This window comes from Aulonocara sp. 'chitande type north' Nkhata Bay, linkage group LG6 (assembly GCF_057382095.1).
Source record: "Aulonocara sp. 'chitande type north' Nkhata Bay isolate Kocher_YH1m ecotype deep benthic linkage group LG6, A_spYH_male_GT1.1, whole genome shotgun sequence".
Classification (NCBI taxonomy): domain Eukaryota; kingdom Metazoa; phylum Chordata; class Actinopteri; order Cichliformes; family Cichlidae; genus Aulonocara; species Aulonocara sp. 'chitande type north' Nkhata Bay.
In genome coordinates, this window is record NC_141349.1 from 43,746,387 (window position 1) to 43,771,861 (window position 25,475).

Genomic DNA, 25,475 nt, shown 5'->3' on the forward strand with positions numbered 1-25,475 from the left:
CTTTACTGACGTCTGCAGCACGAACACATTATGGAGAAAGAGAGGGAACAAGGATGTGTGCAGGCCGTAAATGGTATAAAAGCTGCTTCAAGCTTTAAATAAATTCCACTAAAGATCCAAACCTGCTGTGGGACGGACACAGATACGCTGTGAAGGAGCCGTAACTCAAACGGCTGCTCGGCCTCCACAGAGGAAGAAGGTGAGGACGCGAGTTTTTCTCTTTAATGTGGATTTACTGAGATCGTTTACATCAGTGGATACAGGAAACACACAGCGACGTACAGACACACCACAGGCTACAGTGTACCAGTTAAAAAGGAGACGAGCTCCTTAGAGCCAATCACAGATGTCACGCCTCTCCTTTCAAAGTTCGTCTTCAGTGCATCAGTTAAAGTCAAACTTCTCCAACCATAAACCAGCAGTGGACGGAGGAGGTGTCGGTCAGAGTCCCAGTTATGAGCAGGAGGAGGAAGTGGAGCCAGTTTATCACCAGCTCCCAGTAACAGAGATCCAGCTCACACACACACACACACCTCCAAACCTGCTGCTCGTCCAACGTGGGAATGTACAGAGTTACAGATGATTAAAGTTTAGAGGAACACTGCTCTGAGCTCATCATTTCCACTTTGTCATCTGAAGGACCGACAGCATCAGCTCCTCACACGGCAAAATCTAAATAAAGTTTAATAAAATCAAATAAAGCACAAAAAAGTCTAAAATCAAAAATAAACACTGACCTGTTTGTTCTTCAGTCCCTTTAAACCTTTGAAATAAACGTGTCGTTAAGAAGGCGATGAGAAAGTGAACGATCGGTGTGTGTGTCAATATGTGTGTGTGTGTGTGTGTGTGTCAGTGTGTGTGTGTGTGTGTGTCAGTGTGTGTGTGTGTGTGTGTGTGTGTGTGTCTATATGTGTGTGTGTGTGTGTGTTGGAGCACTTCAGTCAGAGTGTGTTTGTGGGGTTTCTGTGTTATTGTGACAGTTTAAACTACGTTTGTCTCTAATAAAAAATCTCCCCGGTGTTCCCAAAGTAACTGTGGTAGAAGCCCCGCCCACCAGGGGCTTAAAGGGGGCGGGCCATTTTGAACTGAATCAAAGCTGCTCTAGCAGCACTTCAGTGTTCAGACTGAGCAGACGGCTGATCCAGGATCAGACTGAAGCCCTCTGAGGAAACGGCCGCCTGTCGTCCACACAAATACGACCCCACAGGCGTGATTGCTGTGACGAGCTAACGAGCTAACGAGGGCCACGCTGAACACGTACAGCAGGTCAGCTTCATGATCTACAGTGAAACCTTTATGCCTGTTATGCCGCGCTGCAGGATGAGGAAGACTGGGTGGAAACAAGTTTTCAGACTCTTCAGTGGAGAGAAGAAGAGACAATAACTCGTGTTTGTTCTGATCGCTTTAAACTCGTGTGCATCTGACTTCCTGTCACTGTGCAATCGTGCGTTTCAGTACAAATGTCAGTAACCTAAAAACATTTAAATTGAAGCAGCCTGTCTGTTCTGTGAACCAAAAACGTTAAACCGTGTTTTCACCTCCGTCTCAAACGCCGCCGAGGTTTCTCCCTTTAACCTGGAAACGTCACCTCGCCGTCCTGTGAATAAATATTAATAAAAGCCAGCGGAGTCCCTTTGATCCGGTCCGTGTCACTCCAAGTCCGGGTCCTTGCCGACATCACCGCCGCTGGATGAGCGGCTGCTGAGGTCGGCCACGCCCGACTCCAGGTCGCTGCAGGTGGAGAGGTCATCGGGGTCGTGACTCTTGAGCTGGGTATGTGGCCCTAAGGGCAGGGAGAGTGCGGGCTCCTTGGTGTGAGTCTTCTGATTGGCTGGTGCAGAGGAAAGTGTGTGACTGCTGTCCTGTGCGAGGCTGGCGATTGGCTCTCTGTATAAGGTGGGCGGGTCCGGCCCGCTGTGCCTCTGCGGCAGGCAGCTAGTCCTCCTCCGGGGAACCTCGATCTTCTCCCAGGTGATCGGCTTCCCCGTCAGCTCTGCGATCCGCTGCACAGAGACAAGAAGCTTACAATCAGCTGACAGGACTCGTAACTGGAAAAACTTTATTAACACTCAGAGAGTTACAGGTTAGAACGAGGCTGCAGCCCAGCTGCAGTTCCCCTCACGTCCACTAGAGGCTCCAGCAGTGACTCAGTCCCATAGACTCTTATGTTAAAACTTTACAGAAGAAACAAAGGTGTTTTTAACATGACGTAGCTGCTAGCTGTCTGACTTCACCTCAGCTAACCCTGAACTTGACCTCTGCACCGTGTTTGTGCTGTTGCAGCTTTTTAATGACATCGCCTGACCAATAATGTGTCGGCTGTGAGGTTACTGGACTAACAGACTGTCCAATGAGATGTTACTGAGCGCTAACATCAGGTATGTGTGACACAGTCTATGGTGGCCAAATACAGTAACCTTTACGCAACCCAGCAGGGCGGCTAATGCTAACATGCTAATGTCCAATTCTGAGATGTAGAGCCAGTTTCCTTCTTTTATATACAGTCTTTGCTTCCAACATAAGACATTTAAAAAAAATTAATCTAGAAACTTCTGCAGATTTTTTAAAATTGGTTTAATAGCTGCTGAATGATTTTTAATTTTTGGGGTAAAAAGTTTTAAAAAGTAGACGGTCGCAGTTTAAGCAGCGAAGCTGAAGTGAACGATCTGTGCTGGTGTCATAACAGGCGTGTCGTGTGTTGTATGCCTTGTCTGGAGCCCGGGTGGTGGTGGTGGGCGGTTCCTCCTGGCGGTACCTCCTGGTGATTGGTCAGCTCCTCTTCCAGCTGCTGGGACTCCTCCCTCACGGCAGACAGGAAGTCGGCAGGTGACTGGCGGGGAGGCGTCGATTTCTCAGCGTGGTTATAGAGACCCTTCCACATCCTGGAGGAGAATAAATGTGAAATATAAAAGCAGAGAAACTCTCCGCCTGTTTCAGGGACTCAGGCAAACAAAACAAATGCACAAAACCAGCAGCTCAGTGCAGCTTCCTTTAACCCTTTAAAGCCGGAAGTGACGTCATTTTCGTGGAAAATGTAGTTTTTTTTTTTACCTTCGGGGCCTTATGAGCCTATACTGGTGTTTTTGAAAGCCATGTTTGACTTTTTGCTTTTCTGAATAGTTTCTGGGATGCTTAGGACTCAAGTTGCACTGCTGGAAACAGTTTATTTTGATGCATATGCTGTTTTTTTTTGCAAATTTGCATTATAATATTTATTTCCGTTTTTCCAGCAGTGTATAAAAATTGGTGCATCTCAAAAATAAAACTATGAAGACACTCAAAATACATTTCCTGTTGTTAGAAACTATTTTGTGCAACTTTTTGGTATTTACAGTTTTGAGGGACAAACCTCTTAAATTTCTCTAACTAGAAATATATGCAAAAAACAACAACAACATTCAATTTTTTTGTAGTTTATCTAGTTATTATTCACTTAATGCATACATATGATCAATATTTGGACTATAACGGTTATATTGATGTATAGCAACTTGAAATGCTCCCACAAGTAAGAAAGAATATTAACACATTATTGGAGCAAAGCAGAAGTAACACACAAGAAACATGGAGGATATTAAACAGTAAAATCAAAAAGGGCTCAAAAAAATAAGAATTATCCAGATTATTTAAAAAAAGATAAAGATATTGTGCTTGATAAAACTAAAGACATTGCAAATGAATTTAATGATTTCTTTGTAAATGTTGGCTTTAATTTAGCAAAAGAAATTCCAGAGTCAAGAAATAAAAACAGAGATGTCAATTCACCAATTACAGGCCAATATCTCTGCTCCCACAGTTCTCAAAAATTTTAGAAAAGTTATTTGTTAATAGACTTGATAAATATATGGAGAAGCATCATCTCCTAAGTGATAACCAACATGGCTTTAGAGTGAAAAGGTCCACTTCGATGGCAGTGATGGAACTTGTTGAAGGGATATCTACTGCTATAGATAATAAGGAATATACTGTTGGTGTTTTTATAGACTTAAAAAAGGCGTTTGATACAATTGATCTATATTAATGAATAAACTAGAGAGATATGGCATAAGAGGGATGGCATACAAGTGGATGACAAGTTACCTGGATGACAGAAATCAATAATGTAAAATCTAAGCAGTTGAAGGTAACTTGTGGTGTTCCTCAGGGCTCTGTGCTGGGCCCCAAATTATTCATATTACATATAAATGACATATGTAATGTTTCCAAACTGTTAAAATGTGTATTGTTTGCTGATGACACCACTCTGTACTGCTCAGGTAAAAACCCAGAACAGCTTCTGACTGCAGCGGAAAAGGAGTTAAATATATTAAAAAACTGGTTTGATGTAAATAAGTTATCGTTACATATAAAGAAAACAAAAAGTATTATTTTGGCACTAGACAAATGAAAAATGTATCCAAAATCAGGTTTAATGGAATTGAAATTGAAAGAGTGCACGAGAATAAATTTCTTGGAGTGATGATTGATGATCAGCTGGAAGTCTCATACAAACCACTGATTTTCTCTACAAAACAAACATGACCTGAACAAGAAATTTGATTCGCCTTGTCTCGTGCTGTCTTGCTTTGTGGTAATCTTTATTCTGTATTCACTGAGATATTTGAATGCTGATCAATAAATCAAAACAAGTGTCCCTACAGCATGTAAGAATATAAGGATAATTCTGGCAGACTTGGTTCTATGGTAGGTCTTAAAGGGTGAACCTGCTGCTGCTTAAATTAATTAATTTAACAGGAATCGTCATGTTTCCAGCTAAGCTATCAGGATCCACAGAATCACTGCTGGGAATCGCAGCCGGCTGGACTGGACCAGGACTACACTTCCTGTTTTGTGAGGGAGAACGCAGTTGTGTTGGCGTTTTTGCTGCAGTGACTCACTTGAAGCAGTAGGGGGAGGTGTTGGGTCTCAGCACGCCCTGACTCTGGCTCTGCTCGGCCTTGTACAGAGGGTTGGTGTACTCGCCTCGGTCCTTCCACAGCTGAGGCCACACCGAGTGAGTGCGCTCATGAAGCCTGCAGACACACATCGCACAGCCTTTACCTCCGTGACACAGATACGAATAAAACTGGATTATAAGCGGCGTGCTCGCCGTCGCCTGTGGACACGAGCTGTTGTAGCGATGAAAACATCTGTGGTCTGTGACGAGGAGTGGCAGGTGATGAACGACAGACGGTTCCTCATTAAAAACATTCAAGGTTTCTGCACTTCCTGTTTCTTACTTCCTTAAATAAAAACGAGCAGCGGGCAGATATCCACGCAGACGGGACTGCGACGACATCAGACCATGAGCACATTCTGTCCAGTTTCAGAAACTCATCTCGTTTAAATAAAAGCTACGACGGCTGATTTCCTTTAACACAGGAGAGGGAGCTCCTCGAGGGCCGGCGTCCTGCAGCTCTCAGACGCGTCTTTCGTCCAACGCGGCTGATTTAAAGGTCTTGAGTTCTCCAGAGGCCCAGTAATGAACTAATCATGTGATGCAGGTGTGCTGACCCAGGGTGCGATCTAACACCTGCAGGACGCCGGCGCTCGAGGCCTGGAGTTCCCACAGGATCAGTCGCTGGTTTCTACTTTTTCCTCTTTGCATCCGTCACATAAACAGGACTGATTTCTTAAATCTATTCAGACCCTGAAAAGCCGACTCGCCTGCTCACAGTAAGAGCCCGTGAATCCGGGACGCTCGTGCTCACCTCATGTCCCGACGCTCCTTCTGGCTGTTTCCCAGGAAGGTCCCGTACTGACACGAGTACACGTGAGCGTGGATGGCGATGAGGAAGCGCTCGTTGAACTCAAAGGCACACGGGAACTGCTCTGACAGCTGCCACACGCACTCCAGGAACTGGTCGATGACGGGGGACACCTCTTTGGGATCTCTGTCCAGGTGAGCGTACCTGCGGGGCACAGAGCAATTTTCATGTGTTCAATCAGGTAAAGAGCAAATATGAACGAGTAATTAAACTGCTGATGCTCTCGTTGAACGTCAGCTGTACAGGTAAGCTTGACATCACTAACAGAAACTAATGAACCGTCATCACGTCTCATGTCTCACGTTTACTGGAGTCTGTGCTCACGTCTCTACAATCATGAGATTGAAACATTAGAACTGAGGTTCTGCTGCTTTGAAGTGAAAGTCGTTTGGATTGTTTGGACCAACCCTCGCCTTCAGCGTCTCTTTCAGTTTCAACCTCGGAGCTCGTTACAGAACTGGCACTGCCGCCCTCTTCTTCTTTCTCATGGTTTCCCACACCGTAGGACCAAAGTGTCTGAAACGTCTTTATCGTGGACTAAATGTGGACAGAAAGATGCAAGAGAAGCGTCCGAATGAGACCAGACTCAAAGTTACTGACCTGTGTGAGAACTTGTGGCCAAACGACACCCAGTCTCTCTGTATCAGCACCTAGAAGAAGAAGAGGAGGAGGTATGGATGTGAGACGTCAGAGGAAGAACAGGCGATGGTCAGCGCGGCCGTCTGCGTTACCATGAGGCCTCTGATGGTCCTGTAGTACGGGTCCAGCAGGATACTGGCCACAGAGCAGGCCTGGGCGGTCCTGTCCCAGCCGTCTGAGCAGTGAACCAGCACGCTGACGCCTTCGTCCGCCACCGCCTGGAGAGAGCGCAGAGAGCAGGAGTCTGACTTTAGTGCCTGATGGAGCTGCGACTGCTGAACCTGACCTGATGTAATGACCACGTTTTTAAAAAAACGACGGGTTACCGTGAGGCGAGCTGGCAACGGGTGTTTTTTTTAGTTTAGCAAATCCAATCAGAGCATGGAGGCTGCGCTCAGGTGTGCACAGCTCTACCTGTGGATGCATTTACATGCAGCGTAGTAAAGCCACGCTGGGCGACCTCCACCACAAACAGCAGCACAGCGTCCACTGTGACCATCCCCACCGCGAGGCCCCGACTTCGTATCATTAACAACGTTTAAGTTTCTCACGTCTGATAAATAAAGTCGTGACATCATCCATCGGTCTGATTACGAAGCATCAACTGACTGACTGAGGGGGGTCCCACCTGACTGAGACCCCACCCCCGAGCAACCGCTAGTTAATAAAGCATTAGCTCTGCTGAGCGTGTGCGAGTGCGTACACACACCCGGGCTACGAAGACGCCGGCATCCAGTATGGCTTTGATGTGTTTGAGCCAACCAGAGTTCTCCAGCCCCCACAGGAAGTCTGTCACGGACGGAGATCGCATTTCCCCCACTGAGAGAGAGAGAGAGAGAGAGAGAGAGAGAGAGAGCGAGAGAGAGCGAGAGAGAGAGAGCGAGAGAGCGAGAGCGAGAGAGAGAGAGCGCGAGAGAGAGAGAGCGAGAGAGAGAGAGCGAGAGAGAGAGCGAGAGAGAGAGAGCGAGAGAGAGAGCGAGAGAGAGCGAGAGAGAGAGCGAGAGAGAGAGCGAGAGAGAGCGAGAGAGAGAGAGCGAGAGAGAGAGAGCGCGAGAGCGAGAGAGCGAGAGAGAGAGAGAGCGAGAGAGCGAGAGAGAGCGAGAGAGAGCGAGAGAGAGAGAGCGAGAGAGAGCGAGAGAGAGAGCGAGAGAGAGCGAGAGAGCGAGAGAGGAAAAATATGCAGTCAGAGGAAGTCTGTATTTACTGATCGTTTGGGAAGCTGAACATTTCTTCCTCATTACTGTTTGTTTACCACACACACACACACACACACACACACACACACACACACACACACACACACACACACACACACGGTTACCGTCGACGATCTTCTGCTGGCTGCTCCTCATCACGTGAATGTTTTCGATGCCGATGAACTGCAGCTTGATGTTGGTGTAGTGGTCCTCGTTCTCGTAGCCTTTACCTGCCGCTCGATTCGCCATCGCGTTCAGCTGCACGCACACACACTCCGTTAGTCACAACACCTCTTCGTGTGTGTGTGTGTGTGTGTGTGTGCGTGCGTGCGTTACCTTGGGCCTGGTATCCACCACGTAGATGTAGTCACTTCCAGGGTTGGACTTCATCAGCGCCTGCAGCATCATCTCGTCCTCCTGACAGCGCCCGCTGAAGCCCGACAGCGGCTGACTGCAGCGGCACACGGCGGCCTGCAGAGCGAAGAACACACTCAGAATCCCACCTTCGTGTGTGTGTGTGTGTGTGTGTGTGTGTGTCTATTTAGTGCCCGTTCTCACGAGCTTGAAGCATTTTTGAGACTCAGAACGTGGTTTTGGTGTCAGGGTGACAGTTGGTTCATGGTTAGTCAGGATATTGTGGCTTAGTTATACTGGTTTTAAGCTCAGGTGCACAGTGCAAGCGGCCGACTGGACCCTTGTTCTTCCTTCAATCTCACAGTGAGACTTATGTGCTCTTCCTTTGTTTGCATCATGCGTTCGGCTGTGTTAACCTTGACCATCTCATCCACAGTCTTACATATGCCCATACACATGGAGGGAATACAGAGCTTTTAATCCCCGTTTGTTGTCAGGGTGACAGTTAGTTTATGGTGAGGTTTAAGGTAAGCAGCTAAAGCATAATGTCAATGAGATGTCCCCACGAGGATATAAATACAAACGTGTGTGTGTGTCTGACCAGTGTGTCCTGGTGGAAGTACGACAAAGCAGGAAATCGTCCTCGACTTCTGAACCTCGAGCTGCCCACGATGATGGCGGGCGTGGCCGACTTTGGAACAAACAGCTCTGAAGGGTATGTATCACACACCTGCAGGACACACACACGCACACACACGCGCACACACACACGCGCGCGCACACACGCACACACACACACACTGTTTAAGCTCATATGGTGCATTTTAAACATCCTGTTACGATGACTCGGCCAAGCCGCTCAGCTGGTTCCAGCACAAACGCCGCAGACTGAGACAAACAGCTGCTTTGCTAAAACCGTCCCTCTGAGAATATTCACCGCTCCTTCCTGATGAAATATTCAGAGACCGTCAACACCACAGGTGACCTGGGAGCCTGACTGGACCCTGAGCTGGAGGGTGGTGCTGTGACGTAGCTGATGATAAGCTGTGAGTGAGGCTTGTTTGAGCTAATCTACCAAACCTTATAAAAACTACTGACTGACTTAAAGAGAAACATTCACAGGTTTAGATCGCAGCAGAGACGAAGCTCTGCAAACACGTGAAACGAGGAAAACACCTTCATCAGTCTGAGCGCGCAGACAGCAACGCTTAAACGTGATGAACCGAGTCTGAATATGGTGAGTGCAGTCAGACTGAGGGGGACGGCCTCTGGAGGCGCCGAGCTCTCAGAGCCGTCGGCGTATAAGCAGCAGCTTCACGTCAAAGTGCAGAAATGTACTCGTTATCTCTCAAACAGTTAACATTGTGTCACATGATCATGACTGACCCTGTATTCACTGTTTGCTGCCGTGGCAACCCACAGGTTGTTAGGGACGCCCATCCTCTTGTAGTCGGCCGCGAGGTCGATGAAGTTCCACGACTCCTCCCTCTCCTCTTTGTTCACGTTGGGGTTAAAGGACAGACAGTACAGCTCGCTGTACTTCTCTGAGAGGAGACGAGGAATTAAAAATCTGTGTTTTACATGTGCGCACGCACGCACGCACACGCACGCACACGCGCGCGCACACACGCACACACACCTGGCCGTGACAGTCTGGCCAATGAGGCGTGGACGTCCAAGCAGTCTCTCTCCTGTGGAATGAATATCTGGAAGATCTGGAAGTCCTTACAGCGAAGGATCAGCTGACCTCCTGAGGAGGTGGTGGGCGGCCTCTCCACGCTGCTCACCATGCTGTGCAATACCTGTAACACACACACACACAGTTACTTCCTGTAGACCTGCGTCACCAAGCACAGCACATTACTGTAAAGCACACCCATCATGGAGATGAGCAGCCCGCCGTGGCCTTGTTAGCGTAGCCTCTCAGATTTCCTAACAGGAAGTGCCCGGCCCACAGGAAGTACAGCTGTGCTGTGTTCTTCTCCTCATTCCTTGTTTATACCTCACAGCGCTGGGATAGGACTGATCATTTTGGGCTGCTGGGGTCACAAACCTCATGAAACGTTGCTCCAGCTCTGCCTCTGATAGGCCGGTGCGCCTCTGTGGTGGTTGGAGGAGAAGCTGCGTTCACTGTCGGCCGTTTGTGTTTGTATTCATAGTTTCTTTGGGTTTTTTTGGACTATTTGGAGGGAAGAATTATGGGAATTCAACCAACATGAGATAAAAGACACGTGTGGAGGTTGAGACCAACACTGAACCATGACGTGAACTGGTTTGGGTCAGAGCCAATCAGACGCAGCATAGTTTTAATGAAGAACAAAATTAGGTGCTGTGCTGTGAAGGAGAGCTAATCTACACCTCGCTCTGACTCTGTCCTTTGTTTCTGCTAATCCAGCCAGCAGTCTGAGCCTGCTGAGTGAAATGTGACACGCCTGCATCTCTTCATCATCCACTCAGGTCCACGGGGACGAGGCGGACTCCTAAGAGGGGGGAGGGTGGCATCTTTTCTTCCCGTGTCTGGAAAACCACCCAGCCTGGAATTCTGTGAAAACACCGCACACCACTGATATCAGTGATCCCAGATGAAGCTGCGCCGCTCCTCATCACGATGAATGTGCAGCTAACAGCAGAGGAGACGAGGAGCTGCATAAACACAGATTATTATTTTTCTTTCACTGCTTCTGCTCAGACAGGATTCACCAAACTGGCAGGAAATATCTGCCTGCATGACAAATTCCTGCTTTTAAAACAGAAATATGAATCTGAATGAGAACTCTGTGCACAGCGTCTGAAAGCTGCTCCTTTAATCTGAGCATAAAAACCTTTAATTCTCGCTTCCACTCTGAGGATCCATATTTAACCTCCTTCTTTCAGGGCTTTGTGATTAATATGAAGCTCTCCAGCAGCTTTCACTGTCAGATAAATGTTTCTCTGTGGATCACATTTCTGTCGTGTGCATCTCTGCAGCCCGACACACGCAGCTGGATAAATCCAGGCTCTACAGATGGCGTCCAAATTTATTCTCAGACTCCACATTTCTGGCATACTGGCTGATGCTTCAGCCTCTGAAACCTGCCTGCAGGGTTAACATCTCCACTTTTACAGCAGAACTAATCATGTTTACAGGCTGCTGCACAAACCTGTGTGGTCTTTGTGCTGTTGGAGCCTTTTTAATGCAATTATCTGAACAACCAGCCAAGAAGTCTGAGTGAAACTCAGGGTTTTATTGGGACGTTACTGAGCACTGACAGCAGCTGTGTGTTCCCTGGTACGACTTTCTAATGTTCTTTTATCCAAATATGGCGTCTTCCATCTGTGACGCGGCCTCCTGCAGCTCTCACTGCGTCCCGGCTTCACCTCATACTAATCTTTTTTTTTTTCCTGTCCCGTTTGGTTCTTTAGCCGTCAGAATTGTTGTCTGAAGACCAACAAGGAGACCCGATGGATTTGCCGTATTGGTCCATTTGATCGACCTTTGTTGTTATTATTTATTTTATTTTATTTTCAGTTGTTACAGACGGGACAGACATGAGTGAGGGACAGGAAAGGGAGAAAGAAAGAGGAAGGAAAAGATGAACAGGAGGGAAGAGGGACCGTGAGAAAGGAAACTTAAAAAGAGAAAGAAGAGAAAACAAGCAAAACAACAGAGCAACATACTAAACACAACAGCATCATGTTAATCTAGCTAAGTGTAAACAGCAGTAAATGCTAAATATTGAATGTTGTTGTGTAGCAAGCAGGACCGACAGCGCACAATGTGCTGGGAAATAGCACCAACAGTGCCTCATACTAATCTGAGAGCTCCACAGGTAACAATGTGGCCGTGGCTGAAGGCGGGTACGATTATTATTCAAGCTGTTGCAGGTTACCCATGTCTCCTTGCGCGTCTCCGGGTTGTTCTCCACAAAGATGGCGTGCGTGGCAGAGAGGTACAGAGTCCCGACGCTGGCCTTTCTCTGGCCTGACGACCGGTCCAGCAGACGGACGTTTTCCACCTGAACAAAGTCAGAGACGCACACGTCAACCACGTCCACTGATCAAAGCATCCTCTGTGTCTGCATGACGCTCTGTGCAATCCAGAGATTTTCCTCCAGATCACCTGAGAGCTTTAAATGCATTATTATTCACAAAAAGGCCAAAAACTGGGAAAATGCACAGACTGTCTCCTTGAACTACAGGCTGAAGGCCCGTTTAAGCCGCGTGATCTCCACAGTGGGTCTAAAACTGTGACATCCGGTGCAGAGCAGGTAAATCTGGTTGTGTATGCAGAGAAAAGCCCTTTGCAGCTAGCTTTTATTAATAAGTATTATATAAATATTTCCGTAGTGTCAGGCAGACTGTGTGAGGACCGCTAACTCTCCCCAACCCTCCATAAACAGATGATGATGATGATGCGTTTTAAAGGAGAAAGGAGTCATATGAGGAGGAAGATGGAGGTCAGCAGCGCAGTGCTGACTCATGCATGTGCAGATGTGCTCGTGCTGATTATTAAGAATAATAATTAAGATGAAACTAACGGGCTGCGTGGGAGCACCCTTACAGCCACACGCGGCAGGTGTTTACGGCTAACGTCGGGGCTGTTTCCATTATCGGACACGCAGTGTTAGCCTCTCACGTTCTGCCGGTCGCGCGAGCCGCCTCCGGTGCTCTTCATCATCATTTATTTATTTTATTTTATTTATTTAAATATGATCTTACCTTCGGTGTCCGTATGTGCTCCATCACTGCCGGCTGACACAGCAGAGGTGGAGGAGGTGATGGAGACAGTGGCCCGACGTTTTCCTTTATCCTCGCCAGCGGTTAAATTCCCTGCTTCACGCCGACAGATGAGCCGTGTTCCCCGCTGCGGCTGCTCCAGAGCTGCCCCGGAGCGACTCCCATGACTTCCGTCCCTGCGTGTCCCGGTTCGGTTAGCCTAAACGACACAAAACCGAGTCCGTGTCACCGTAGACCGCCAGCACCCGAGCTCCCACCGCTTCTCCCGGCCGCTAACAGAGCCCCTTATAGCTGCTCCCGACACCACCATCACGTCAGCATTCACAACATCCGGTGATGCCTTTCAAAATAAAATGTCGACTAATACACGTTCCTTAACATTAGCAGCAGCGGCAGTCCATCTTTAATGAAAGGTGCTGTTTAAAAACTTTTATTCGTATAACTTTTACAACTTCTTAAAATATTATTTTTGAATTTATTGATTTATGGTGAGATCAAAAGGAAACCTGCGGTTTATTTTGAAAGGTAAAAAGTGTTTTTCTTTCTTATTTTGGTGAACTTGATTTACATGTCGTGCCAGGCTCGTGCGCGCTAAACCGCAAGGGCGCGTGCGCAAACCTCACCTTGTATTTTGTTTGTTTGTTTGTTTCTGATGTAATGATCGTGTTTTTGTGTTTCCTTTATATAAATGTTTAGTATTTACTGCTGTGTCATATATTCAGACACCCCTGTCCTCTTTTGTCTCTTTGTATCACGCTACATTTCTCGCCTTATTTTGTAATTTTAATAACGTGTTTCTAAACACGAGTGGGTTTATATTGGGTGCGGGGGGGATGCGTTAATTCCTCAAACTGACGCTGTTTTATTAAAGTGAGTTTGATTTAATGCTGTTTAAATATTTGTGTACATGTTTCGACATCTTTGTGAGGACAGAAAGTTAGCACGCTACTACACCCGCGTGACCAAACGTCACTTATGGGGACAAAGTGCCCGTCCTCACGAGTTTGGAGACATTTATGAGGCTCAAAATGTGGTTTTAGAGTCAGGGTCACAGTTAATAATAATAATAATATTAACTGTAACCCTGGGTTACAGTTGGGTTATGGTTAGGATTAGGATTCATTTTTGATGGTTAGGGTAAGTGTGTGTGTGTGTGTGTGTGTGTGTGCGTGCGTGTGTGTATGTGTGTGTGCGTGTGTGTGTGTGTGTGTGCGTGTGTGTATGTGTGTGTGTGTGTGTGTGTGGCAGTCAGGTTTCAGTGTGACAAACAGTGAAATGGTGGTTATGATTTCATGTTATGAGCTCTAGAACAGAAGAAGAGCTGTTTACTGTGATCGTACATGTCGAACAACATTATGGCTGCTCTCTCTCTCTCTCTCTCTCTCTCTGAGGGTATTACAGAGGTTGTGATTTCACGTCTTGAACCTCTGGCCTGGAAAAGTTCTTTAAGGTCATTCAAGAAGCAGCTGAACTCGACCGGTTTCAGATGTTTGAGCTGTCATTCAGAGCTGATAATTCATGAGTTCTCCGTGAGTTCTTCAGGACGAGGAGCCGGAGGAGCCATCAGTGGCTTTGTTTCCTGAGACCTGGATGACATCAGTGAAAGTTTTGTGTGTTTGTGCTGAAAATCATCTCAGAGCCTCTCATCCGTCTGGCTGATGAAGGCCACTCACATCATAATAAATAATAACAAAGCGGATAGTCACTAAGCTCAGAGAGGAACCCCTCGACAAACGGACTGAAACAAAATCAGAAATATAAATATGAAGTCTTCCTCCTGCCCTCCAGTGACTTCCAGTGACTGTTGCACACATGAATGACTTCCCACTTCCTGTCCCCGTGTGGACGCACAGAGGACACACACTGTTTGGACATCATGTGTAGAAACCACAGCAAAGATGTTGTGTGTCTGCCAGTATGACAGTGAGTCAGCACCGGGATGCTGAACTCTATCAGACGTGAAGTCTGGGGAGGACTGAGACATGTGAGTCCAGCCTGACACCCTGTGAGCGGTCAGACCCTGAGAGCTTGGATCAAACTGAGGTTAGTCTTCACTGCAGAATAAATCTGAGGACATTTTAACCTCACATCAATGGGGGAAGTTAATCCTCAGTCTCTGCTCATTTTCTGTCACACTATTCTGTTTAAACCTATCAGGAATAAGAATATTCAAACTCTTCTTTCCTACTGAGGAGAGGAACCAAAGAGCCATTTGTTATCCCTGAGCTTTAACATCATCACACGAGCAATCGTGGCTCAACAGTTGGCAGCCGTCTTGTAATCAGAAGGTTCGAGCCCGTTGTGTCCTTGGGCGAGACACTTCACCTGTTGCCTACTGGTGGTGGTCAGAGGTCAGAGGTCAGTGTCCGGCAGCCTCGCCTCTGTCACTGCGCCCCAGGGCAGCTGTGGCTACATGTAGCTTCATCACCAGTGTGTGAATGTGTGTGTGGATGACTGGATGTAGTGTAAAGCGCTGTACAAATACAGGCCATTTACATTGAGTGTGGGGTAAACCGTATCCTCTCTGGTCAGCTGGTCCTGGTGCCTCCTGGACCAGCCAAGAACATGAGGTCAGGAGGAGACTGAGAGCAGCGAACCCCAGGCAAACTGCCGGTCTCGACAGCATCCCAGGGACTGGTTAAAGCCGCACAGACCAGCTGGCCGTGATCCTCACTGGGCTGTTCAACATCTCCCTGACTCACGCCATGGTTCCCACCTGGCTGAAGGCCTCCACATCATTTCCATCCCCAAAAAGCCAGCATAGACAGCCTCAATGACTACAGGCGTCTGTAGTCATGAAGTGCTTCGAGCAGATAGTGCTCAGCACGTGAGAGACTGTCTACCCCCCTCCCTCAGCCCCCACCATGGAGGTGGATGCCATCACCGTCACCTTTCACAGAGCGCTGAGCCATGTGGAGAACATGAGGAGCTCTGTGACGATGCTCTGTGTGGGCTGCAGCTCAGTGTTCAGGACCATAATCCCAAACTATCCCCCGTCACCTGCTCCTGGATCAAACACTTCCTCGCCCACTGGCCTAAATCAGTACGATTCAGCCCCCACCTCACCCCCCCTCTCAGCACCGGATCCCCACAGGGCTGCGTTCTCAGCCCCCTGGAGGCTGAGAATGGAGGTGCACACCAGCCCACCCAACCAATGTCATCAGTGAGTATGCTGCGGTTGGGCTCGTCTCTGATGGAGATGAGACAGTGTGGAGAACTTGTCCTGCTGGTGTTCAGAAAATAACCTGAAACCGAACGTCCTTAAAACCAAAGAACTCATCACAGACTTCAGGAGGCTCAGACAGCTGTGCCTTTCTATTATCTGGTATGTGTTCCTCTAGACTCTATATATTTCTTCTGTTTGCTCTTTATTCCTGATGTTATACTATTCATATTTTTTTACTCCTGCACAGTTAGTGTGGAGCACCCAGAATTTTGATGTACATGTACAATGACATTAAAGGGCTATTCTATTCTATTCTATTCTATTCTATTCTTCTAGTGAGTGTTATTACTTGCTGCTGATGGAACTGTTTGTAATGTAATGATCATGAAATAAATACAGCATATGTAACAAAGATTTTTGTTTTTATTTTTATTTACACCTATGACATCACAGAGGCTTCTCACTGGCTCTTACATGAACTCTAAAACACATAAAACATCCACCTGCGTGTCTCCATCTGGCCGCTAGAGGGCGGTATGACATATGAAACCCAGCAGGTGAGGCGTGAGTCCTGCGGAGTGCATCTGCAGCAAGCTGAAGAAATAAGAAGCACAAATGTAAAAGCCTTGCATGTTTCTTTTAGCAGCCTTTGAGCTTCAGCCACAGGTGAGCTGTGACATCTGGGCAACATCTGGCCCCGAGAACATGTGTCGGCTCTGGATGCAGGTTTGGACCAAATTTCAGAGCCCAGTCAAAGCTCCGAGCCTCGCTGGTGCCACAGCGTCCCGACTGCTCCTCTGGCCCGGATCATCACGGCCACATATTTGTGGGTGATCAGTGAGTGACAGGGATGTATGCCTCCGCCTTCCGGTATAGTTCCCTGACCCCGTGAGTATCTCGGAGTTGTGATAATTAATGCAGCTCGTTCATTATCCTCAGGTGTGTGTGGGGGCGTGTTCTCCGGTCGGTGAGACTGAAGCTCTGCAGAAGTAACTGACGGTCTGAAGAGGAAACCGTCTGCTGATTTTAGCCACTTTGACGGAATCTACGAGAAAAACGTGACGGTGTGCGCGCGTGCCCAGGTGAGCGCTGCGGTGTGCGGGTAGGACAGCTCCTCGCGCTCGTGTTTGTACCTGCACGTGTTTAAAAATGTGCACACTGTTACGGGACATTCGTCGTGTCATAAAACAGCTGCTTTGTTTTGTAAACTTTCCAGCTGATGACGCGCGTTGGGGTAATAATGACAGAAATATGGTGTCTTGTTAGTAAACTTACATTTATGGATAAAAAATTCAGCTAAAAGTATTAAGAAATTTATCATAAAAAACATTTCTCATACTTCTTGGGGAACTTAAAGAAACAGAATAAAACATTTTCCCATCGTAAAGAAAACTCCCTTAAAATATGGACAATAACAAATCTCTGTGTAAAAGAACAGTACCAAAAAAAGATGTGTCACCGTTTCTGGATGATCCCCACAGAAAGTACAATTAGTATTTATGTCCCTTTTAAATTTGACCATGTAGTGACTGGCTGGATAACATTTATGTAGAATTTTAAATGAGACTTCTTTCACCTTATTTACAATCAAATATTTATGGGGGACCATCCAGACTGTCTTCTACTTGATATCTGGAACAAATCGGTTCCAATAAGATATTATATATGGGAGAGAGACGATATCTTCTTGGCATAAACTACGTATTCTCTTATTGCTGTTACCAAGTTCCTGTGAAAAGCAGATTTTTCCTATTGGTGACTCAGCTGGATCAGGGAGCGTGACTGAGGTAGAGATTGAGCTGTCAGTGTTTTTATATAACATTAAAGTCCCTGAGGGTATGGCACCAAGCACCATTGAGAATTCCTGAACACTGATTGGAAAATTATATAGTGCAATAAAGTCGTCGTATGTAAGTAGTTGTCCTTCTTTACTAACCAGCTAAGCCACCAACAGGATCCCATTTTGGAGCCAAGTTTCCAGGAAACGTGATTTATTTTTCTATAAAATATCTCTGTTGTTCCAGATGAGGTATTTGTGAGGTGAGAAGTTGTGTTTATAAATGAGGGTCCACGTTAAGAGGACCTGCATACGGTCAATATCTTTACTACTTTTCTTATCCAGATGTAAGGAGAGAGCAGCATATGTTCATCGGGATATCCCTTCAGCTTTAGTAAGTAACACTCTACCTTTCAAAGACAAGTCCCTTTGCAGCCACTGGTTGAACTTTTTTAGGGTTTTCTGTATAATTGGAGTGAAGTTTGAAGAGCATCTTGATTTTTGGTCTTTGGATATTAGCAGTCCCAAGTATGTGACTTCTTGTTTAACAGAGATATTACAGATAGTATTTGCAGGGCAGTCTTTAATTGCTAGTAACTCACACTTTTTTAGATTTAGGCATAAACCAGAGGCCTCAGAGAAATCACTAATCACAGTAAGGGCTCCAATTTGTTTTCTGTTCCCTGTGTATTCAAAGTATTACGGGAATGGATGTGGAAACCGGATTTCAAAATAAAAGCCAACTTCGAGTGAATTAACAGATATGTTAAGAACATAATAACATATAATTTAGGCTTGTTTACTAATTCTAATGTTAGATCTACATGACACATTGTACCCTAATAGTGCCCTGTCAATATCAAGGCCATCTTATTTTGGATTTCAAAGTAAAAGCCCTGTGAATTTTCATTTTTGAACTACTTTCAGTGACTTCAGAATGAAATACTCTAAATAGAATAATTCCTGTTTCCACAGGGTAATTTCACCTTAGATTAACAGTATACAACCTCATGATGTTACCATGTCAATTTCAAGTCATTCTGAGTTTACCTTCCAAAATAAAAGCCTTTTCAAATTGCCCATATACGACCTACTCTTTTAACGATTTCAGAATGCTCTAAAAATGAAAATTGCTGTTTCCACAGGATAATTTCACTTTAGATCAACAGTATACAACCCCACAGTGACAACATATCAATATCAAGTCATTCTTATTTTGCCTTCCAAAATAATGGCCTGTTGAAAATGCCCATAATTTACCTAACTTTCAGTGATTTCAGAATGCTCTAAAAAGGAAAATTGCTGTTTCCACAGGGTAATTCCACTTTAGATCAACAGTATTCAACCTCGCAATGTTACCATATCAATTTCAAGTCATTCTGATTTTGCCTATCAAAGTAATGGCCCATTGAAACTGCCCATATATGACTTAATCGTTTAACAGTTTCAAAATGCTCTTAAATTAAAAATACATGTTTCCAAAGGATAATTCCACTTTAGATCAACAGTATCCAACCCCACAGGGATACCATGTCAAGATCAAGTCACTCTGATTTTGCCTTCCAAAATAAAAGCCTTTTCAAATTGCCCATAGACTTTTAACGATTTCAAAATGCTCTTAAATTGAAATATGCTGTTTCCACAGGATAATTCCACTTTAGATCAACAGTATCCAACCCGACAGTAAAACCATGTAAATTTCAAGTTGGTCTGATTTTGCCTTTCAAATTAATGGCCCATCGAATTTGCCCATATGTGATATAGTCTTTCAATTATTTCAGAATGTTTTAAAAATGAAAATTGCTGTTTCCACGGGATAATTTCACTCAAGATCGACAGTGCACGCTATCACGGGGATATCAAGTCAATTTCAAGTCGCCTTGATTTTGCCTTTCAAAGTAATGGCCCGTTGAAATTGCCTATGTATGACCCACTCATGCATTTTTACTGACATTTGAGCTCCAGGCACTGATATTGTATTAGTTATTGAATATTAGTGCCTTTACCCTTTAATGTCCTTGATGCTCAGTTTTCCCAGTCACACTACCTGAGTACTTTTGATACTAAACACATTGGGTTTTTATTTTGAAAAACAAAATCGGACTCAATTGATTATGACAGAATTGAATCATAAAGATGATGTAAAAGGAAGTCGTAATTAGAGCAGGGCGATATGGCCAAAAATATTTATCACGATATATATTTGAAAATTTGCGATAACGATATAACCGACGATATAATTGATGCGAGACAAAATACAACTCCACAACATTACTAGCGCAAAAAGACAACCTTCCATTTATTTTCACTTAAACAAGAAGCTGGTTTTTATGTACATTAAAGCTTTATAAAAATGTAACAGTGCAAATGCAAATTCCTTGCTGAAAGTTTAACCAAAAGGCATTTCCAGTAGAAATTGGCTGACATATCCTGAGCATAACCATGTATAATATCCACTGAAGTCAAAAAGAGGTGCTTTGCAACATTAAACTGCAGTGTGCAGTACGTATTTTTCGGACCATAAGGTGCACGGGATTATAAGGCACATTAAGCGAAACAAAGCAGTCAGATAAATCAAACTTTATTAAACTCATTCTTCTTGCTTCCTCCACTTCTGTACCATTGATTCATTAATGTTGAATTCTCTGGCAGCTGCTCTATTCCCATGTTGTTGCAGTATATTAATGACTAACCACGTATTGTGGATGGATTATCTCAGTTGTTCTCCTGACTGAAGTTTGGTCCGTTTACAGCATCCTGCCATGCGATTGCATTTGTCTCTAACCATCAGGAACCTTCACGTGGAAAAGTGTTAGTGTTCGTCCTCCAGCTTCACTGTTTATGTTATGCTAACATAGCTGTGTCGCTAGCGGTCACGTAGCACATCATTATATAGCAGCTAGCCCAACTTCAGTAACCCTACAAACGTCACTGCTGTTTAGTTTCCTGTCTTCATTTATGTTGGAAGTGATAGCAGAGCTGTACGTTTGATTTTTTTCAGAAATCTCTCAGTCAGAACATACTATATCATGCTTAGGTAACTAGCGAAACTAGCGAGCTAACTTCCGCTAGCTTCCTGCTAACTTCTAACTCCGTTAAATGTAATACATTTTGTTTTCATGGATGCCTGGAAGTTAAACTTCATAGTTACACCTGGTAAAGCAGCAATGCTGATCGTTTTATTAAAGATGAAATAATTTAGACAGTTTTTAACTCTCAGTGATGCTGCAGTGTTCGTTTGACCTGAAGAGGGGGGTTTAGGACCCAGATTACTCCCAGATTTAAGAGCATCTTAGTCCGACAAATACGACAATAACGACGGCCGCTTGCATGTTCTGCAAAAAAAATGTGCTTTGTCGTGTATCTGACGGACAAACACCAAACCAGTTCCACATCACTGAAGTTGCACCATTTTTACAAACCAATTCTGGTTCATCTGTTTCACTCAACAATTGGCCATGTGCGTATGAAAACAAAGGCACTGTGCATGCGCGTTTTACTTATATTCTATCGCGATATTTCATATTCCTATTATACCGGTATTACCGTGAACGGTATAATATGGCCCAGCCCTAGTCCCAACCTCACTGTGTGATGTCATACGTGATAGGTCGCTGTGAGACAGGCGGCCGTGCACTCTACCTGAGCTCCTTGCTCACCTGGCACTGCGCATGCGCGTTTTACTTATATTCTATCGCGATATTTCATTTTCCTATCATTGTCTAACATGGTAAATGGTAAATGGCCTGTATTTATATAGCGCTTTACTAGTCCCTAAGGACCCCAAAGCGCTTTACATATCCAGTCATCCACCCATTCACACACACATTCACACACTGGTGATGGCAGCTACATTGTAGCCACAGCCACCCTGGGGCGCACTGACAGAGGCGAGGCTGCCGGACACTGGCGCCACCGGGCCCTCTGACCACCACCAGTAGGCAACGGGTGAAGTGTCTTGCCCAAGGACACAACGACCGAGACTGTCCAAGCCGGGGCTCGAACCGACAACCTTCCGATTACAAGGCGAACTCCCAACTCTTAAGCCACGATCGCCCATTATACCGGTATTACCGTGAACGGTATAATATGGCCCAGCCCTAGTCGTAATTGATAGTACGTCCATATTCCACGTCTGTGGAAAGATGTCATTTCTACATAATATCATTCTAAATAAAGAAATTACAGAACAGCTTGTAAAACATTTCCAGGGCAATTATTTTTAAATCAAAAATAAGAAAGACTTGATTTTCAGTGTACAACTTTGAGGGAGTATATTATTGATTTAGAGAAGAATTAGTCCATGGGAACAGGGATTTTCCTATTTAACAGCATTCTGAAGTCACCGAAAAGTATGGTCACCGACTCCACTGTTAGATTATATGCAATGATATGTGTTGGCATGAACTGGTATTAATTCATTGAAGCTGGAACTTTCCATTTAATGCCATTCTGAAGTTATGGAAAGAGAAGCTCCTATAAACAAAGTCAAAAGGCTTTTACTCTGAAATGCAAAACGAGATTGATTTGAGATTGAGATGTTACCACTGTAGAGGTTGCGTATGGTTTGTTTGAACTCCAATTACTTAGTGGAAACAGTAATTGTCCTGTTAACAGCATCCGCGTTTAATTATTAAAAGTAGCAAATAAACAATTATAATCACAATATTGACGTGATAAGTGTGGGGTTGTATACTGTCAATGTAGAGTGAAATGATCTCGTGGAAACAACAACTTTGCTTTTAATGGCATTCTGAAGTCAGTGAAAGAGTGGGTCATACATGGGCAATTTCAACGGGCCATTACTTTGAAAGGCAAAATCAGAGCAACTTGAAATTTACATGGTTTTACTGTCGGGTTGGATACTGTTGATCTAAAGTGGAATTATCCTGTGGAAACAGCATATTTCAATTTAAGAGCATTTTGAAATCGTTAAGAGTATATCTTTTATGGTCAATTTGAAAAGTCTTTTATACTGGAAAGCAAAATCAGCCTGACTCAAAATGGATATGGTGTCACTGTGGGGTTGGATACTGTCAGTATAGACTGCGACTTGTCTGTGGAAACGTGAATTTTCCATTCTGAATCATTTGAAAGAGTAGTTCAAAAATAAACATTCAGAGGGCTTTTACTTTGAAATCCAAAAGGAGATGGCTTTAATATTGACATGTTGCTACCAGAATACTAGGGTATGTCATTTGTATCCAACATGAGTGTGTGCAAACAAGACTAATTGATATTTATGAATGTGCTCTTAATTTACTAGAAGTTGGCTTTTATTTAGAAGTCATGTTTCAGGAGCTTTGATTTTGAAATCAGGTTTCCACGTCTTTTGCCATAATACTTTGAATACACAGGGCACGTAAAACAAAGTGGAGGCTGGCTTGACACCAGTGAAACCTTTCAGTGTTGTGTCAGTGGCTTCACTGTGCACACGGGTAACCTGCAGGTGTCAAGTACTGCTGGGACCTCTGACCTCAGTGTGTAGGTGAAGCGCGCGCTGTTTGTCCACTCTGTGTGAGTGTGTGTGGTGGACATCAGTGCTGCAGCAGCACTCTGTTGCATAACAGCTTGTCCTCTGCATCGTCCTGCAGGAGCTCGGATTAAATGCAGACTCGCTCCTCTGCAGTCGGAGCTCTCCGAGAGTCACGATCCACTTTCACTGCTTCATATCAGCTGCTGACACTTTGATGGTCCCAACTAGAGCAGGGCAATATGGCCAAAAATATTTATCACGATATATATTTGAAAATTTGCGATAACGATATAACTGACGATATAATTGATGCGAGACAAAATACAACTCCACAACATTACTAGCGCAAAAAGACAACCTTCCATTTATTTTCACTTAAACAAGAAGCTGGTTTTTATGTACATTAAAGCTTTATAAAAACGTAACAGTGCAAATGCAAATTCCTTGCTGAAAGTTTAACCAAAAGGCATTTCCAGTAGAAATGGGCTGACATATACTGAGCATAACCATGTATAATATCCACTGAAGTTAAAAAGAGGTGCTTTGCAACATTAAACTGCAGTGTGCAGTACGCATTTTTCGGACCATAAGGTGCACGGGATTATAAGGCACATTAAGCGAAACAAAGCAGTCAGATAAATCAAACTTTATTAAACTCATTCTTCTTGCTTCCTCCACTTCTGTACCATTGATTCATTAATGTTGAATTCTCTGGCAGCTGCTCTATTCCCATGTTGTTGCAGTATATTAATGACTAACCACGTATTGTGGATGGATTATCTCAGTTGTTCTCCTGACTGAAGTTTGGTCCGTTTACAGCACCCTGCCATGCGATTGCATTTGTCTCTAACCATGAGGAACCTTCACGTTAACTTTTATAAGTGGAAAAGTGTTAGTGTTCGTCCTCCAGCTTCACTGTTTATATTATGCTAACATAGCTGTGTCGCTAGCGGTCACGTAGCACATCATTATATAGCAGCTAGCCCAACTTCAGTAACCCTACAAACGTCACTGCTGTTTAGTTTCCTGTCTTCATTTATGTTGGAAGTGATAGCAGAGCTGTACGTTTGATTTTTTTTCAGAAATCTCTCAGTCAGAACATGCTATATCATGCTTAGGTAACTAGCGAAACTAGCGAGCTAACTTCCGCTAGCTTCCTGCTAACTTCTAACTCCGTTAAATGTAATACATTTTGTTTTCATGGATGCCTGGAAGTTAAACTTCATAGTTACACCTGGTAAAGCAGCAATGCTGATCGTTTTATTAAAGATGAAATAATTTAGACAGTTTTTAACTCTCAGTGATGCTGCAGTGTTCGTTTGACCTGATGTATACGGAGTTTAGGACCCAGATTGCTCCCAGATTTAAGAGCATCTTAGTCCGACAAATATGACAATAACGACGGCCGCTTGCATGTTCTGCAAAAAATGTGCGTTGTCATGTATCTGACGGACAAACACCAAACCAGTTCCACATCACTGAAGTTGCACCATTTTTACAAACCAATTCTGGTTCATCTGTTTCACTCAACAATCGGCCATGTGCGTATGAAAACAAAGGCACTGCGCATGCACGTTTTACTCATATTCTATCGCGATATTTCATATTCCTATTATACCGGTATTACCGTGAACGGTATAATATGGCCCAGCCCTAGTCCCAACCTCACTGTGTGATGGCTCGGTGTCATACGTGATAGGTCGCTGTGAGACAGGCGGCCGTGCACTCTACCTGAGCTCCTTGCTCACCTGTAAAGGCTGATGCGTGTGTTTATGGGTAAACTGTATGTTTGGTGGATGTAAACGATGCCCAGGACAAACTGGGTCTCAAACAGGAGAATATCTTGTGTTTTTTTTAATGGTTTGGCACAGCAGGCAGCCATCAGGGAGCACTGTAGGAAATCAGGACAATCATATCAGCAATAAAGTTAAAAAGTTGGGAAAATAATAAAAAATCCAGGAACAGTGTTCATTTTGATGACTTTAATTGCTGACAGTAGGTTTGACTGGTAACACAGCTCACGCAGTCTGATTGTGTTTGATTGTTCTGAGCAGTGGAAGTAATGAACAGTGAGACGTGACAGCAGGGGTCAAACTTTCCCTTTGACCCTCACAGCAAATCTGTCCAATCCTAATTTAACTTCGTGTTCTGCTTCAGCTGAGCTCCAGATTTTTCTTCTAGAGCAGCTTTGAACGTCTGACATAAAAGAGCTGAAGTGAAGCCAAATGTCAAACACAATGAGAAGTGATCGTTGCAAACACGGCCGAGCTTTTTCTGCTGTTTGTCATCTTTGATGGGTTTCTGTCCCGTTTCTGGTGGACCGGAGCTTTGTTGGGTTTTTGAAGGACTACCCTGAGGTGGCAAACGTACCGACATTCTGTACTTAAGCAGAAGTACAAATACT

The 25,475-nt window shown here is 44.7% G+C and overlaps 2 protein-coding genes across 3 annotated transcripts in view; one reads left to right on the forward strand and one right to left on the reverse strand.

The window, feature by feature from the left end:
- Positions 1–1,389: 1,389 nt before the first annotated feature.
- Positions 1,390–12,960, reverse strand: mtmr7b (myotubularin related protein 7b). Of its 2 annotated transcripts, none has more exons than XM_086297166.1 (14): positions 12,635–12,960; positions 11,806–11,931; positions 9,576–9,738; positions 9,323–9,480; positions 8,538–8,666; positions 7,919–8,053; positions 7,708–7,840; positions 7,096–7,205; positions 6,479–6,604; positions 6,348–6,397; positions 5,691–5,891; positions 4,878–5,012; positions 2,756–2,882; positions 1,390–2,003 (listed from the first exon to the last, which is right to left on the reverse strand). In XM_086297166.1, exons 1-14 carry the CDS (start codon positions 12,656–12,658, stop codon positions 1,650–1,652), a joined length of 1,971 nt encoding a protein of 656 aa, XP_086153292.1. In that variant the 5' UTR covers positions 12,659–12,960; the 3' UTR covers positions 1,390–1,649. The 2 variants fall into 2 exon arrangements, with proteins under 2 accessions (XP_086153292.1, XP_086153293.1); XM_086297167.1 differs by having other exon boundaries at positions 1,787–2,003; positions 2,707–2,882.
- A 3,790-nt stretch (positions 12,961–16,750) lies between these two features.
- LOC147328629 (uncharacterized) overlaps positions 16,751–25,475 on the forward strand; it is a 60,223-nt gene continuing 51,498 nt past the window's right edge. The window contains exon 1 of the mRNA XM_086297125.1: positions 16,751–16,900. The gene's annotated coding sequence lies outside the window, so the exon portion shown is untranslated. The remainder of the gene's footprint in view (positions 16,901–25,475) is intronic.